This window comes from Pongo abelii, chromosome 11 (genome assembly GCF_028885655.2).
Source record: "Pongo abelii isolate AG06213 chromosome 11, NHGRI_mPonAbe1-v2.0_pri, whole genome shotgun sequence".
Classification (NCBI taxonomy): Eukaryota; Metazoa; Chordata; class Mammalia; order Primates; family Hominidae; genus Pongo; species Pongo abelii.
Window position 1 is genome coordinate 32,454,430 of NC_071996.2, and position 19,128 is coordinate 32,473,557.

Sequence of the window (19,128 nt, forward strand, 5' to 3'; positions counted from 1 at the left end):
GGGAATATGAAGCTACTTTTGTAGATTTAGGAGGAGATGGCAAGCATAAATTTGGATATTTCAGAACTCATTGAAGTGTCTGGATAAATGTGAAGGTCTCAAAATATGGGTGGTCATTAACGCCATAGACATAATATAAAATAAAAGAGGGCTTTAAAGAACAAAAAGAAAGCCAAACCAAACATATTATTTCCCTTTGCAAAACTCAGTAATGGAGTTAAGAGTAAAATGAATCCAGCTATATTTAAATAAGCTATTTGTGTTTCCTTCCAAATTGTCCAGGATAAGACCACGTAACAGTGATTAGGTTTTTAGTCCGCCATGTTCATCTTGATTCCAGCCTCATTTATGTCACAAACTAGAATTGTGAGCTAGAATACAACTAAGAAGAGAAGGATTTATTTGAATATCTCCATGATTGATTAATGTAAAGGTCGGGTCAATTTTTCAGACAATTTGAACAATGCTAATGATTTCTAATTTGGTTAGGTCCTGAGTTTTTCTCCTTCATCTACGCAAGAGTGTACTTACACAGAATATTTCAAAAAGTGATCCTGGCAGCTATTCTGCAATTTATGTCTCATAAAAAAATGGAAGTAACCTTTTCACAAATGATACCATAGAAAGCCCAAGTCATAAGTGATCCTTTTAATGAAAAAGGATCACTCTGTCAAACCTAGCAAAGCCTTAAACTCATACTTTTTACAGAAAGTTATCACATAAGAAATGGGTAAACAGGATGGTCACAATGGCCAAGATGTGACAGACCACCTATACTGTACCTGCTTAGAGAGCCACGTATCTGATGTCATCTCATATTTCTGAAACAAAACAATTAACTCCATGAAGCATCTAAAGACCAAAATGAGCATATATAAATTTAACTTTTTTAAAACACAGTTATCATCAGTTTTTTTTTCCTCTCTTCAACTGGTGAAATACCATGAGAGATTTCATTGTCATTATTGATTTAATCTGAATGAGTAAGTAGAGAATAGGGACTGAAGGATAATTTAATTATAAAGTCTTTTCTTTGGTGAACTCTTTCAGAATTCCCAGCAGTACCTCACCAGGGAGAGAAGATCATTTTCCAGCTCTGTTTGATTACCTCATTCAAACTGTTTTGAACCACCAGACACTATCTCTTTTCACCTCTAGGCATCATTGGGAGACAAAATTATTAAGTCCTTCAAAGCAACTGGGCAAACAGCCAGGAATAAAATTAAAAAGTGGACATTCTTTCAATATTCAATTCACTCATAATCATAGCCTTCTTTTTTTCTTATCAGTAGTAACTCAGTCTTTGAGAAAAAATATCAAATATTTGAAATGACAAAATTATGTGTCCCTTCAAAACAGTCTTGCAGTAGATCAGAGCCAAAATCATATTGCAAAAAGCAAAATTAGACTAATTTAACCTCAAGTTAAATATGTGTAGAAAAAACAAGCTTTAATAATACCATTTACATGCAATGACATGAAATATCTTGCAGTTTTCTGAAAGAAATGATTCTATAATAAAAGTATTCAAATTAAGAAAGATAAGTAACAACATATTAGGGGCTTTCCTATATGCAGAGGTACCCATCTCAAATTGTTAATAATAAATTATTTATATGTTTTTAAATACTAATTTCTTTTTCTAAATTCATATTATGATTACGTTATAATTGGTCACTTTCTCTTTTCAGGACATTTTTTTTTTCAATAGATCTTCATTACATGAAAATATCAAAAGAAATCTAACTGAATCATTTCTTTATTCCCCATTTACACCCTAGCATTAACCATTCTTGATATCTGTAAAGCACAGAAATAAAGTAGATACCAATGCCACTGCTTGTTAGTACCACCAAGTTTTGGTAGAACCCATGAGAGCTCAAAACTTCATTTGTTATTGCTTGTCTCATTATTTCAATTAACAGAATGCAAAGTCTTTTTATCTCCATACGTAGAATAAAATACATTACAATATCAATAACATGTCAAATCAATAGTATGATAGGATTACTGGATCTATTTTCTATTAAAGCATTTTAATTTATCTTTGCAGTTATCTGTATGCAATGAAATATTTACAATATCTCCATCTAGAAGGGCTTTCTCTAATTAACTACAATATATGTAGGCTAATTTTTAAATTTTTACTTTAATTTTTTATGTAAAAATCAAGATGGCGTCTCATTATGTTGCCCAGGTAGGTCTTGAACTCTTAGCCTCAAGCCATTCTCCCTACTTGGCCTCCCAAAGTGTTGGAATAACAGGTGTGAGCTACCCATGCCTGGCCAGTGCCTTTTTTTTTTTTTTTTAAGACAAAGTCTTGCTTTGTTGCCCAGGCTGGAGTGCAGTGGCCCGATCTCGGCTCACTGCAATCTCTGCCTCCCAAGTTCAAGCAATTCTCCTGCCTTAGCCTCCTGAGTAGCTGGTATTACAGGCGTGTGCCACCATGCCTGGCTAATTTTTGCAGTTTTAGTAGAGACAGGGTTTCACCATGTTGGCCAGACTGGTCTCAAACTCCTGGCCTCAGGTGATCTGACCACACTGGCCTCCCAAAGTGCTGGGATTACAGGCGTAAGCCACCACAGCAGGCCTATAGGCCAATTTTTAAATGACTTACTAATCAGCCAAATAGAAACCATCCAGAACACTTTAACAAATACATGGAGAAATTCTAGTCAATCTATAATCTAGCCAAAAGAAAGAGAAGAATTTTCTAGTAACACAAGCTTAATGAGAAGAGCATCAAATGGTTGATTTAACTATCTCATTTCCACGACTATGCTTATCATTCTACTCAAAGAGAAATGTCTGCCTCTTGAGGGCTCGCCTTCACAGACCATTTAAATAATATGTTTTAAATTTTTCACATATAGTGAAATGCACAGATTTTAAGTGTATAATGTGATGAGTTTGACAAGTTTATCCCATCAAGTTATAGGATCTTTATTTTTGCCCAAAACATTATCTCATGTTCCTCCCCAGATGTTCTCAAAAGGCAATCACTTCTGATCTTTTTCCCCATAGAGAGCATATGCCTATGTTAGAAATTCAGATAACTGAAATCATGCATTACATACATATTATGTACTCTGTAGTGTGAGGTTTCTTTCACACCACATGTTTTTGAGATTCGCTCATATTGTTGAGCATATCAGTATTTTGTTTCTATGGCCAAGTAGAATTCCACTGTGTAGATATGCCTTACTTTAAAGTCTATTCCCTGTTAGTGGACAAAATAGTCTCTACTTTTTAGCTATTGTAAATAAAGTTTCTCTACAGACTATTTCTTACAAATCCTTTGGTGGACACATGTTTTCATTTCTTGTGCAAATACTTTGAAATGGAATTATAATGTATGGGGTTTTTTTGTTTGTTTTTTGTTTTTTTTTTGTGACGGAGTTTCACTCTTGTTGCCCAGACTGGAGTGAAATAGCATGATATTGGCTCACAGCAAACTCCACCTCTCAGGTTCAAGCAATTCTCCTGCCTCAGCCTCTGGAGTAGCTGGGATTACAGGCATGCGCCAACATGCCCGGTTAATTTTGTATTTTTAGTAGGGATGGGGTTTCTCCATGTTAGTTAGGCTGGTCTCGAACTCCTGACCTCAGGTGATCTGCCTGCCTCGGCCTCCCAAAGTGTTGGGATTACAGGCATGAGCCACCGTGCCCAGCCTATAATGTATGTTTTTATATATGTATGTGTATATATATATATATATATATATGTCTTATTTATATATAAACAAAAAAATTGTGTTTACATATATGTTTAACTTCATTTGGAACTAAAATATTATTTTAACGTAATCGTATCATTTTACATTACCACTTGCAAAGAACGAGAATTTTTGTTTTTCACATTCTCTTTAACAGTTAATGTCGTCAGTTTTTTGTTATTTTAGTGTAGTCATTCTAATTATGCATAATATTATATCAGTATAATTTAAATCTATATTTTGATAATGTCTAATGAAGTTGAGTACTTTTATTTTTTATTTTTTAATTTTTTATATAGAAATGGGATCTCATTTTGTTGTCCAGGCTGGTCTTGAACTCTTGGCCTCAAAACATCCTCTCACATCAGCCTCCCAAATTACTAAAATTATAAGGATGAGCCACCATACCTGGCCAAATGTTGAGTACTTTTTCATGTGTTCATTCTTTTCTTATAAGTAACTGTTCACATGTTTTGATGTTTTTATGAGGTTGTGTTTTTATTATTGAGTTATAGAATTTCTTTTATGTGTTTTTTCTGATACACATTTGGCAAAATAGTTTCTTCCAGACTGTAGTTTGCATATCCATTTCCTTAATGGTGTCTTTGATAAGAAGTTTCTAATTTTATTGATGTCCAATTTATTGTTTCATAATTAATGATTTTTTGGCTTATTCAGTATAGTAAGGTTTTATTTCATATTTTCCCCTAGAACACTGACAGTATTAGCTCTTAAATTTAGGGCTATGATTTATCCCAAATTGATTTTAGAATATGATATGAGATGTCAAACATCAATTATTTTTTATCCAATAGGGATGCCAATTTTTTCAGCACCATTTTTCTCCATTGAACTGCTTTAGCACCTGTGTAGAAAATCAATCAATCATATAAATGTGGGTCTGTTCTCTGGAAACCATTCAATTTAGTTGACCTATTTGTGGTCCTTATGCCTCCATTAGCATCTCCAGGTTTTCGTAGCTTTTTATTTATTCTTGAAATCAGGTAGGGCTAACTCCTTCAATTTTATTCTTTACAGGATTGCTTTGACTTGTTCAGGTATTTTTTGTTTCCATATTAATTTTAAAAACAGCTTGTCTGTTTCTACAAAAAAAAATCAGAAGGGACTTTAATTGGTATTATATTAAAATTACAGTTAAATTTGGGTAGAATTAATATCTTAACAATATTAATCTTTTCTATTTAAAAACATGGAATAGCTTCCATTTATTTAGGTCTTTCAAATGCCTTTTAGCAATGCTGTAGTATTCAGTATTGGGGTATTTCACAATATTTGTTAAATTTATAATTGTGTATTTAAAGTTTTAAGGGTTTTAATGGTATTTTAACCGATTTTTTTCTTAATATCACTAACATATAGAAATTATGTTTTGTTGTTTCTTCATTCTTTATTTTGAAACAAGTACAAACTTATAGACAAGTTAGAAGACTGGTTTGAGAAACCTGAATACCCTCTGGACTTACTTGCCACTTGTTTATATTTTACCCCATTTGCTTCCTTACAAATTGTGATTTTGTATTCTAGGGTTTTTTGTAGCCTTTTTTGTTAATGTATACAGTTATGTTATCTATAAATACAGATTTACTTCTTCCTTTTCTAACACTATACTGATTCCTTGCTAAGTTACTCTGAGAGGGGCCTCTGGTAAAGTTTGCATCATAGTACTGAGAATGGATACCCTTACCTCACTGCTAATCTTAATATGAATAAGGTTAGTGTCTGCACATTCAGTAAGGGGGTACTTTATGGTATCTTTTAACAGATTGGGGATATTTCTTATTATTCATTTATGTTGAAAGTTATCATGAATTGGTTTTGAATATTGTCAATTGCTTTTTCTTCATCTACCAAGATATTTAATTCTTCTTTTTTTCTTAATATAATAAATTATACTGATTAGTTTTCAATATTAAACCAATCTTAAATTCCTGAGATTAACCTCATTTGATCATAATGCACTATCCTCTATTTATATTGCTGGAGTTGAGTATTGATATGTTTAAGGACTTTCTCATATTTGTGCTGATATGATTTGGCTGTGTCCCACCCAAATCACATCTTGAATTGTAACTCTCACAATTCCCACGCGTTGTGGGAGAAGCCAGGTGGAAGGTGATTGCATTATGGGGGCGAATCTTCCGTTTGCTGTTCTCATGATAGTGAATGAGTCTCATGAGATCTGATGGATTTACAATGGGAGTTTCCCTGAACAAGCTCTCTCTTTGCCTCCTGCCATCCACATAAGACATGACTTGTTCCTCCTTGCCTTCTGCCATGATTGTGAGGCCTCCCCAGACATGCAGAACTGTAAGTCTAATAAACATTACTATAATTATTTTTTTTTGGAAATTGCCCAGTCTTGGGTATGTCTTTATCAGCAGCATGAAAACAGACTATTACACGTGTTAATGAGAGAGATCAGTCTAAAATGTTGTCTCTTGTATTTTTCTTGTCTAGTTGTGTTATCAGTATTATTCTACTCTTATAATATTAGTTGAAATGTTCTCTTTCTTCTTCACTTTCTAAGGAGTATAGGGATGTTATCATATACTCCTTAGTAAGAATGTTATAGTGTTTGAATATTTGCTCCCCACTCCCGAATCATGTTAAAATTTAATTGTGATTGTGTGATTGCAACAGTATTAAGACGTAAAATCTTACGGGGTATTTAGGCCATGAGTGTTCTGCCATCATTAATGAATTAATGCCTTTATTATGGGAGTAGGTTTGTTATCACAGGAGTGGGCTCCTTATAAAAGGACGAGTTCAGCCTCCTTTTGTTTCTCTCTCTCTCACCCTCTCTTTGCCCTTCTGTCATGGGATGATGCAGCAAGAAGTCCCTCACCAGATGCCAGCCTCTCGATCTTGAATTTCCCAGCCTCCCAAACTGTGAGTCAATAAATTCCTGTTCATTATAAACTACCCAGCCTGTGGTAGGTTGTTATGGCAGCACAAAACAAACCGAGACAAAGAATTACAGGATTTATTCCTTAATAATTGATAGAATCTATCACGCAATCCACCCGCTTCTAGAGTCTTCTTTGTGGCAAGATTTCTAATTATGAATTAAATTTATTTAATTTACTAAATAAATTTATCTTTAATTCATTATTTTTATCTTTAATTGATGTAAAATTATTCAAATATTCTTCCTCTTCATACATTCACTTTGGTGATGTATTTTCCTTTTATTTTTAGTTGACATGTAATTATTGTCTATATTTATAAATACAGAGTGCTATTTTGATATATGTAAAAAATGTGTAATGACAAAGTCAGGATAATTAATATATCCATTACCTCAAACATTATCATTTTTTATGTGTTGTAAACATTCAACATTCTCTCTTCTAGCTGTTTGAAAATATATACTAAATCATTATTAACCACATTCAACCTTCAGTGCTTCAGGACACTAGAACTTAATCCTCTCATCTAGCTGTAATGTTGTATCTGTTAACTAACCTCTATCCTTTCCTCCCAAGCTTTTCAGACTCTAATAAACACAATTCTACTCTCTACTTCTATAAGCTCAATTTATTTTAGCTCCCAGATATATGTAAGAACATGTAATATTTATCTTTGTGTTGACTCACTTATCTCAGTTAACATAATATCCTCCAGACTTATCCATTTTGCCATGAATGACAGAATTTCATTCTTTTTTATGGCTGAATAGTATTCCATGGAATGTTTTATGTGTATATATACACATATGTATACACACACACTCACTTTTTAAAAAAGTATATACTTTAAAAAAAGTATATACGTATGCTTTTTAAAAAATCCATTCATTTATTGATGAACATTTAGGTTGATTCTACAACCCAACTATTATGAGCACAGCTGCAGTAAACATCAGATGCAGGTATGTATTTGATATACTAATTTTGTTTGTTTCGGATAAATGCCCAGTAGTAGAATTGCTAGTAACATATGTTAATTATATTTTTAGTTTTTTGAGAAAAAACTACTGTTTTCCATAATAGCTGTACCAATTTACATTTATTTTTGTTGTCTGTGCTTTTGAAGTCTCAGCCATAAAATCTTTGCCTAGACCAATGTCCTTAAGCATTTTCTCTGCTTTCTTCTAGTAGTTTTATAGTTTTGGAAATTATGGTTTAGTTTTTTAATTCATTTTGAGTTGAATTTTGTATATGGTGAGAGATACAAATCTAGTTTCATTTTTCTGCACATTGACATCTAGTTTCCCAGCAATATTTACTAAAGAGGCTGTCCTTTCCCTAATACGTGTTCTGATGTATTTGTTGAAAATCAGCTCACTATAAACACATGTATTTGTTTCTGAATTGTCTATTCAATGTTTTCATTTCAAACACTGTATTTTTCAGTTCCTGAAATTTTATTTTCATTTTAAAGTTTGCATTTCTCTACTAAAACTTCTCACCTGTTTATTTATTGGAGCTATTCTCTTTTTTAAGTTGTTAGATTTATTTCTAATACATTTGTTATTGTATAAATGCATTTATATGAAGTTTAAAAACATGCAAAAATAATTTATAATAGACATCAGAATAGTAATTGCCTCTGGGAACTGAGATTGATTGGAAAATAAGACAAAGAAACTGTCTGGAATAACAGGGATGTTTTACATCATGATGAGGTGTGAATTATGGGATATATGCATTTGCCAAAACTCATTTAACTGCACATGTGAGATTTCTTCACTTCGTTGTACTTAACTTATACCTTGATTTTTAATTTTTTTATTGCTACATAATAATCATACATATTTTGGAGTACATGTGATATTTTGATACATGTATACCAGGTGCAATAATCAAATCAGTGTATTTAAGATATTCACCACTTCAAACATTTGTCATTTCTAATTACTTTTAAAACATTATGTGTCTGCTAACTCCAATATTACTATCCTTCGTAGGTCAGCTTTTACTGGATTTTTTTTTTTTTTTTTTGAGACAGAGTCTCGCTCTGTCACCCAGGCCTGAATGCAGTGGCGCAGTCTTGGCTCACTGCAAGCTCAGCCTCCCGGGTTCATGCCATTCTCCTGCCTCAGCCTCCCGAGTAGCTGGGACTACAGGTGCCTGCCACCATGCCCGGCTAATTTTTTGTATTTTTAGTAGAGACGGGGTTTTACCATGTTAGCCAGGATGGTCTCGATCTCCTGACCTCGTGATCCACCCGCCTTGGCCTCCCAAAGTGCTGGGATTACAGGCATGAGCCACCGTGCCCGGCTACTGGATATTTTTGAGGAAGGTGAATAGGTTATATTTTCCACTTTTCTACATACATAGTATTGATCATATGATTGACATTATAAATGCTACATTGTTGATAGTCTTTATTAATTGTCATTTTCCCTTTAAATATGTAAACTTTGTCCTAGTAGACAGTTAATTTACAGACAGATGAACTTGATACCTTACAGTGTAAATGAAAGGTGATTAGAAGGTGTCTAGAATAGCCCTACTTCTAATGCTCTTTCTTTCTGGGTTCTCAGTTGAATACCCGAGGTTTTTAGGGAGATCTCTTCACTATTGTTGTTCAGAACTCTAAGGTCTCTAAACACTTTGCAACTTGCAGATTCTTCATTTGCGTCAAAAATTTTTAGTAGTTGTTTTCTTTAAGACAATGTGGAAGCATATATGTATGCACAGCTAAGCATTGAGCCTAATACTTAAGGGGTCCTCTTCATAGATTGCTGGAGTCCTTTTCTATAAAGCTCCAACTTCTCTGGTCCCTGTCCTATAAATGCTAGTCACCAAAAAAGCCTCAAACTCTAATTCTCCCTGTCTACTTAGATCACAAAGATCTTTTTGCTTTGCTTGGGCTCCATCTCCTTGCCATTTGGTCTTAAAAGTGTTGTGAATAGAAAGTCATAGCAAGGTTGATTTTGTGCATTTACTTGATTTTAGCATTTATGGCCATGATCCTCCTAATGTCCCATACCTGAAAACAGTTGTTTTGTATATTTTGTACAATTTTACAGTTGTTTACAACAGAAAAGCTAGTCAGGTAACATCTAGTCCATCTTTTCCAGAACAGAAGTTTGAAAAGTCAGTTGTTAATCTAAAAATGCTTTACCCAAATACCATACACATAACCATTTAAACTTACTGCAATGTTTTCTCTACCAGGAATCTTAAAAATGACACACTGAATTTACTACAGAGTTTACAAAAACTGATATTAGGAATTGAAATATAACCTGATTTCAAAACAGAGTAGTTCGTGAACCAATTTTTTACTTGTTTTACTTAATTTCAGGACAGAAACACTGTTATTTTATCAGATCTATCTGAACTACAGAAAAAATTAAAAGGAATATGTTTAAAGAAGATAGGAAAGAAACTTCTTATATTCTCAAGATAATCAAAGACAAAATATGGAGAAAAATTCCATATCTGAGAAAGAAGCTAACGTGGCTTGGATTATACTTCATGCTGTATAAAAATTAATTTGGTTTTCAAAAGCTCAGTTTGTTCTCTTCTGCTTATCATCAATATTGTTCACTTCAAAGTTTGGAAGCTTTATAAATTAAAGTATATATTCTTAATAGAATAATTCTTTTCCTACTAGTTTTAAAAGTTAAACACTGAATTTTTTTGTACAAAGCATTTCCTGATTCCCGTTTGTAAAGCTGCATAAGCTACTTCATTTTAGGCATAAAAGAAAAGTAAATTATACTCACTTTACTACAAGCACCTGTAGTGGTCTCACAGACTGTGAGGATGGAGATGTTCTGAGGTCGGTTTAACCATCTTACCACAGTCTTGGTATTGCTTACCCATTTAACCATAGTGATATAGTATTCTCTAGTTTGGAAACAAAATTAAAAAGTATGTTTAGAGCCAGAGCGTTGATATAGTACCAACAATATACATTTGCCATTTTATATATAAGAATAACTGAACCACTATAAGGATGTTGCTTCATATTAATTTATGTATAGATAGGTAAATAGATAACTGCTCTTTTCAATATTTACATATATAAATACAAATATATGTGTATGTATGTATTCACATGGATGTATACATATGTATACAAATATACAGATAATTTGAGAAAAAATATGAGAGTGAATTATTTCCCAGAAAACTATTTCTTGGAAAAATCAAAACAATCACATGCTAGATATTTATGAAAATTTTCTATTGATTAGTACTCCTTTAAGTGCAAAACAAGTATACATTTATAAAGGTATGTTTTTTTTTCTTTAAAATCACAATCAATGAATCATCAAGAATAATCTCTTCCAATTAAAAGGCAAAGATTATTCCTGGCTTAATAATTATATCCTTTACATAACCTCTGTGTTATTTCACTTCATACATGGGGCCTTTGGCTACCAAGGTATGAATGGTTTGTTTTGGTCTTTGCCAGTTGTAGACCAAGGACCAGTCCCAATTTTTAATACAAATTTTTTTTTCCATATTGTTAATTATCTTATTTATTTGAAACATTTTTAAACAAGGAATGAATCAAATTAAAGAAGATGAGAGTCTATTAAATTCCTGGTATAATAAGGATATAATTTATGGGGCCAATTATGTCCTCATGGTAACTGGTGATTGGGAAAAGTTTATATATCTTCCTTTGTAACACATACGTTTAGACATGTATACAATATGTCACAAAGCTTCCAACTCACTCGCAACAAAATGCCATCATCAATACTCATCCATTTATGATAAAAACTTAAAAAAACTTTTCTAAAAACTTGCCCAGTTTCAGAACAGATCAGTTACTTTAGAAATAGCCATCCAGTCTACAGCCATACCATCCTGAACATGCCCGATCTCATCTGCTCTTGGAAGAAACAGCCATCCACATGTCATGGAAAGTGTCATCAATGTACTGTATTAAAACTAATTAACCCAGTTTTGGCCAGGCGCAGTGACTTATGCCTGTAATCCCAGCACTTTGGGAGCCAAGGCGGAAAGATCACGAGGTCAGCAGATCGAGACCACCCTGGCTAACACAGTAAAACCCCATCTCTATTAAAAATACAAAAAATTAGCCGGGTGTTGTGGCACATGCCTGTAATCCCAGCTACTCGGGAGGCTGAAGCAGGAGAATCACTTGAACCCGGGAGGCAGAGGTTGCAGTGAGCCGAGATCGTGCCACTGCCCTACAGCCTGGGCGACAGAGCAAGACTCTGTCTCAAACAAAAAAAAAAAAACCACAGTTAATTAACCTAGTTTTATATGACTTAGAAAAATATCAGCTACAGAAAAATAACCTCTTGATACAAATCGCCTGTCTTTAGAGGTATCTGGGTTAGATATACAACTACATGAATGTTACATATCTAACATTACCGAGTAGCTACTGTTTCCTCTAGAAAACCTGTTAGCCTATCAAAGTGAAGATGTCAGTAGAAGGGCAAGCATAACCTGACATACAAGGAAGGCTGTCATATTTTTTTCAACAATCTCTTCAAGACATCTGGCAGCTTCCACAACTAGCTGAGCTCTGCTTGAAAACTGCCTTTAAACTCGGTAAAATCAAACATAAAGTGCCCGAAGTAGAGTTAATAAGGCAACATTGAATCAAAGATGCAGCTGGCTTAGGTATAATCATTGTCCATATCAATAGGCCTTGTGATCCTGCAAAGAACAGTGTCCTGTTCACTTTCACTGTGTTTCGTTTAAGCCAATTATTTTTCATACACCATTATACTTAGCAATGTGAATATTAAAAAGTAGAAAATGAAGTATTAACCTTTAATAGATTTTTCTAGAGAATTTAGCTTAGAGAAAAATGATAGTAAGTACTATAAATAATCAGAAAATAAGTGCTGAAATGCTGAATAATTGATATAAATGTTGTTGAAATTTGAAGTAAAAAATTAATTTGAATATTGTAAACAACTAACCAGAGACTGCAAAGTCAAGAAGATCATATTTTTTGGTAAAATCTATATTGAACTGTTATATAGTTGCTTTTCTAATCTAATCAGAAATTTGTCTCAATTACCTGCCATAATATTATATTTTGTGCAATATGAGGTAACAAACTAACATGAATAATTTAAAAATAAATACCACCAACAACAAAACAGAATTTAAATATTCATCTTGAGAGCTTTCCTTTTCAAAGTTAGTCTCAAATGAAATGCTACAAGAACATCTTTGCAACACCTCTCAGGCATGACAGAATATATTTATTAGCTAAGCTGTCAAATTTTGACTTAAAAAAAAGAACTTAATCTCTGGAAAAGAATGAAAAGCCAACGAGTACAAATGTGGTGAATAACTGATTTTTAAGGGAACACTAACTTAGTTGTAAACTGTTAACTTGAAAATCATTAATTTACAGCAATATACCTATATTTCTCTTTGATAAATATTGTGATTATTGTGTCTGTTTTTACATAATGTGGCTTATGGTCATAAGCAAAGCATAATCTGATGTGAGATACCTCATTATAAACCTTACTTATACCCAAGAATGACCTTTCAAATAGTAAACACAATCTGAAGAATGAAAGCTCTCCACAAATTTTAATTTGTAAAGTCTAACAAACGGCCATTTCAAACCACTGAAATTTCTATATGAAGGTGTTGGAGATAGCCAAAATGGAAGCTCAAGTAGAGCTTGACACATAGGCAGGGAGGAAAGATACATCTATTAACTCAATCACTTCCTATATCCTTTCTTTTCTTGCCCCAGGAGCCTAGGTGTACATCTCCCTGTGATTCATATTGACTGATCCTGCTTACTCATAAGTATTCAGGCTGTCTCTGAACAAGGGAGTAGGGAAGCACCCTTACCTGGAAATGTCACACTCCTTGGCCTGCCTGCTGCAGATGTAGCTTTCCTCCTGGAACTCCATCTCATGAACACATTAGATCTGGTGTTCCACGACCAGTGGCCAGCAGAAGTGTCCCTTTCTTATAACTGGGTTTCCTGCTTGTTCCTAGTCTCCATGGCTCTGGATTACCCAGGAAGTCCTCGAGGATCTGGTCCTCTTGAGCCACAGAGACAGAGACAAGCTAGTTAGAGGGATTGCACTCAAGTCAACAGAGACTTTCTATCAGCTGGGTGGTCTGGCACAGAAGATCTAATTGTCCACAAGGTTATATGGAATGGAGGCCCCAGCATCACCTGCAGACAGTTATGTTAGCAGTTACACCGTGTTTTCACGGCCTTCCTGTCCAATCTGTGTTTATACCAAAATATTTGTGCAATGTAGTTACTTTGAGCTCATTCTCTTCTAGATAATCTGTGATGTCTTCCCATAAGTATATTGTGATGGTATTCATGACCAAATTATAGCTAGTGTTCTCCAAAGACCTCTATTAATAACTATGCATGACTTCTAAGAAGAGTTATTCAGGACACTTCCATGAACATGGGTTAATTTATTAATTAGATTTTCTTGGAAGGCACAGATATTCCTTGGAAGAGTAAGATATGTAGGCTAGATATACTTAAAGAAATAGGGAGAGAAAGCATGACAGTGTCAAGCCCAGAGTCAAGGGGCAAAATGACCATGTTAAATCAGTGACGCAGGTTGAGAACAATGGTTCACAAAAGACAGGTGACTACAGAAAGGTTTCTAAGAAGTAAAATAATGCTAAAGACATAGAGTAACAAGAAACCAAGGACAAATCATTACTTTTACTCTTCAGACTAGAGAGGTCTACACAAATGACCATGTATCACTTCTCCAAATTAATGTGACTTATCCAATCTGTGGAAAATCTTCATGATTCATTATCATAAGATAAAATTTCCCTGGAAAGTAAATATATATTTTAAAATTCACACTTAAATTTTCTAATATTGTGTGATTGCAATACCTTAAGTGCACAGTACAACAATTTGGCAAAATGTTTCTTCCTTCCAAGATGAGGTAACCCATCTAACTCCCACTGGTTCTGGGGATATTCAAGAAGGGGCATTATCTTTGTTCCTACCATGCTATATTCTTTTCAGAATCGATACAGACTGTGGTTCAGTTAAAGATAAACTAAATGGTGATAAGATGAGTCTGAACTGAATTACTATTGAAGAAAAGTTGCACTCGTCTAAATTGATGAAATGACTTCAGCTGAATCAAACAAACAAATAAATAAATAAAACAACTGAAGATAGTATGAGGGTAAGAATTAGGAGAAGAAATTATGCCTTTCTGTAGATTATTTTATCCTTTTAATTTCTTTTTACATCATATAAATTAATTAAAATGTATTTTACAGTCTTTGGTGAGTATACGTATTGGGTTGAAGGGATAATGATAATGATACTAGCTTGGAGAACTTTTTCTATTACAGTGATAAACACTAGTTATTATAAATAAGTAAACCAATCATCCAAATAAACAATCAAACAGACCAAAAAAGGACCTAAGATCTTCAATTCAAACAACAAAAAATATTGTTCTCCAGTGTGGAGGTCAGAGAATCTGGTTTATAAGGTAGTGCAAGTCATGAAAAAAATCTTTCTATATTTATCTTACTATTATTCCTCCTTATATAGACATAATCATATATGTATTCAATTATTGTTGTAGTCATTGTGGCGATTTTATTAAGAGAAGAAAGCTAAGAGATGATTGTATTTGTGGTTTAGGTGTGGCGGAAAAAAATTACTAACAAATAAACTGAAAAAGAAAAAATGATAGTTTGTAACTGTACTGAGAAACATAATTGACAGTCACTTATTGACTGTCAATTCACAGATAACCTAAAGATTATAAAAATATACCAGATGCTTAAGTACCATACTAAAAAAAAACCATAAACATGTAAATTATTATAAAACGAATTAATTTTAAATATTCTGCTATTGAGAGTTTAGGCAGTATTTCAAACTATACAGGTAACTATGCTATGAACACAACACAAACATCAAAGAGAAGAGAGGACATTTGATGAACTTAATAGGACATGAAGAAAGTATGTTATTAATAATTCAATGTATATATGTTTATATTTATACAAATAGGTAAAAAAAAAAACAAGGTCAGGAATCAAGAGCTCCTTTTAGAAAGAAACATGGATATTGTAAAATTGATTCCTATTGCAAAAATTTTTTTGAAAGGAAAAAAATTAGAAATTATTATTTCAAGACAAGGAGGGCCAGCCACGGTAGCTCACGCCTGTAATCCCAGCATTTTGGGAGGCCGAGGCGGGCGGATCACGAGGTCAAGAGACTGAGACCATCCTGGCTAACACAGTGAAACCCCATCTCTACTAAAAATTCAAAAAATTAGCTGGGCATCGTGGCGGGTACCTGTACTCCCAGCTACTCAGTAGGCTGAGGCAGGAGAATGGTGTGAACCCGGGAGGCGGAGCTTGCAGTGAGCCGAGATTGTGCCACTGCACTCCAGCCTGGGTGAGACTCCATCTCAAAAAAAAAAAAAAAAAAAAAGACAAGGGGATTCAGTCCTGAGAGAGGTAAAGTGATTTATTCAATGCGACAAATGAAATGGTGGTAGACATGTGAATCAAACACTCCTAGTCTATTTCCCTTTTCTGTTATTCCATAGCATTAAACAAACCAGAGAAAAAGATTAGAGTTAGAGACCAGATAAAATGTCAGTAGTATCCATCATTGCTTCATTTGTAACGTAACCATTCATGGCTGCTAGATCAAGCTCAGAAATAAATGTTACTATTTCATTTGGTCAACTTTATTACATTATATGTCAATTCAGGCCTATCTTTAAGGTCTTCCATCCAACGTGGATGAAATGCTCTGTAACTTGATGAAAGAATCCTTACTTCATTTTCTACTTTTCTTATCAATCAGTCCTGAGCCTCTAATCTCAAACATTTACTCCGCTGGGATTTATCTTTTCCATCAGTAGAAGGAGAAGTTCATAAACCTTTATTACCTTTTCAAGTAGGTAAAATTTCCACACACATCAGGCTGCACTCTCTGTGAAAATGACCAACTGGGATGAAATTTTTTCTAAATAATGTCAATGAAACAACATTTGAATGAAATATCTGTTGGAACCAATCACCCTGATTATCGATATCATCAAAATAAACTTTGAACTTAGCCCCACATCATTCAATACAATGTGAAAACATTTTTCTAAATCAGCTGCCTATCCCATCTCTAGGGTTGTGATAAATTTCCAAAGGACTCTAGTATTTGAAAGAATCACTTTTGAAGTATGATGCCATGCTAGATTTCAAAATACACATGATTATATAATTAGTTGTTCACTACTAAAGATTTTGCTAATATTAAAATTATGCTTCTGACCCAATAAAATGTGTTTATTTTCTCCCTGATCAAGTTTCTTAAATATAAATATTTCATACATAGGATATTTTGAAAAAAAATTTATTAAATGTCTCTGGAGAAGAAAGCTAGAGAATCTTTGGCAAAACTGTGGGGAGAAAGTTGTAAAAACTCACTAATTCCAGAGAGATTATACACTTTTAATGAACACCTTCAAAAAAAATGTGGAGCAACTATTTTCTTGAAGAAAATTCAGTGGAAAATGATCCTTTGTTCCCATCTCTGTCACATCTCCAGCAAAAGACCTAATTCTCAGTATCAGCCTCTTCAGTCATTGTATGGTGCTAATAATCACCTTGGAGCTAAATGCTTCTTAGGAGCAGCCAGACACCGAGAATGACTTAATTCCTCACTAATGTAGGCAACTTCAGCTTTATTTTCAAGTGGATTTGTTGAGCTGATCACATCTCTATCTAAATTGCAACAAAATGATAATTGGAGTGAAAATATCTATTTCCCCATAAAAGTGAAATTGAAATTGCATACCTTGATTTAAAGCTGTCAGGTGGCATGAGCTCCAAAGTGTGAGTTGGTCCATACAGGTTTACAACATATAATTTTATTGTTGGGTTCACTTGACCTGCCTTTGAGAAAATGAAAGTTATATTGCAAGTACATTAAGCATTAGAATATATTGGGCAAAAAAGAAAAGGATTTTTGATTCATTTACTGTTTTGTGTTAGAAGAGAAAAAAAGTTTAATTTCTCTGAAGTAGAAATGATTTTAAATTCGACAACATGATTGCTTTCAATTGTTTTTGAAGATTGCTGCTTCTCAAGCATTTTCGTCAGACAGTTAAAGGTGATAGGAAATCATTATGACTTCACTCATTAGGCAGTGCTACTGTGTTCTTTCCCTAAAACGGCACCAGAAGGGCTGGCTGTACAAACAAACAAACAAACAAACAAAAACTAGTAGATCAAGTAGCTACTCACATTAGAGGATATGAAATGCAATGGGAAGAAGGTTTGGCTAATTAAAAAAAAAAAAGGAGAAATGAAGAAAAAAAGAAAGGAAAGAAAGAAAGAAGCCTACCCAAACCAGGTGCCCCAAGCTTAAAATTCCAAAAGCCTAATATATGCTATCGCAGTAATCTCCCAGGCTTTCCTTTTAAACATTATTAATTACTAAATGGGGTGACTCATTTGCATAATTGACGACCCTTGGGAGGTGGGCCATGGGCGGACTGTCCTCACTGAGTACCTGGCATGAGGAACAGAAAGGCAAGGATAGCAAGGATAATTTAATTTGAGTTCAATGAATCAACACTTTATTAAATAAATAATAACTAGCAGGCATAGTAGTTGGCATGTTTCTGGCACATAGTAGACACTAAGGCATTGCACAAACTATTAAATTAAATGTCCCTACTACAGTCGTAAGATATAAACATTTTCTTGGTCACAATGGAGAATCTAAGCAAACTGTGAAGGTGAAATACCTAAAACTAAGAAAGTTAGTATTTAAACCCAGGATGTTCTTAACTACAATGCGAATATTGCACTTTCTGTTTATTCCAACACAATGGCCTTCAAAGTTTTGCCAAATACACTGTGAGTAAGGGGCAGGAATGAGAACTTTCATTGACATATTTCAAGCAGTTGGAATGAATGAATGAATAACCACATCAGTGATGTGCCAAATTACTTGATTACTTGTGGCTTAATATGTTTCTAAACAGTATGCGATTATCCTTATGATGTGGCTGATGCTTAAAGAAGTCCACATGAGATATATAGAAAAGAAAAAGGAAATTAAATGTGAGTTGAATTTAAAAATCTGATAAAAAACCTAAAGGGAATAAAACTGATTTAAAAATGACGAAGATCCATGTTTAAGGAATTGGCATTGACAAAACCCATAGTTAAATCAGGACCAGAATCAACATAATATATTCCAACAGTAGCCAGCAAGAGTTCCTCAATAAATGTTTTGTTAGGATATCCAAACAGACTAGCACATCTGTGGAAGTACATCATTCACAGGTTAGAATTTTTGAGCCAAAGAAAGAAGTCAGGAAAGGTTTCCACTATGGAAATGAGGTAACCGTTAAGACAGATTATGAAATTGGTTCATAGAGTAAAGGGCTTCCTGGAAGATAAGCTATGAGCCTGCCGCACACCAATGGCTCTGGT

At 33.8% G+C, this 19,128-nt stretch overlaps 1 protein-coding gene across 1 annotated transcript in view; it reads right to left on the minus strand.

The window, feature by feature from the left end:
• The window catches only part of DPP10 (dipeptidyl peptidase like 10), a 703,534-nt gene that overhangs the window by 94,031 nt on the left and 590,375 nt on the right, over positions 1 to 19,128 (minus strand). Inside the window, exons 10-12 of the mRNA XM_024243704.3 lie at positions 17,480 to 17,577; positions 10,416 to 10,539; positions 783 to 821 (exon numbers count right to left, since the gene is read on the minus strand). Of these exons, the coding sequence (XP_024099472.1) occupies positions 783 to 821; positions 10,416 to 10,539; positions 17,480 to 17,577 (261 nt within the window). The remainder of the gene's footprint in view (positions 1 to 782; positions 822 to 10,415; positions 10,540 to 17,479; positions 17,578 to 19,128) is intronic.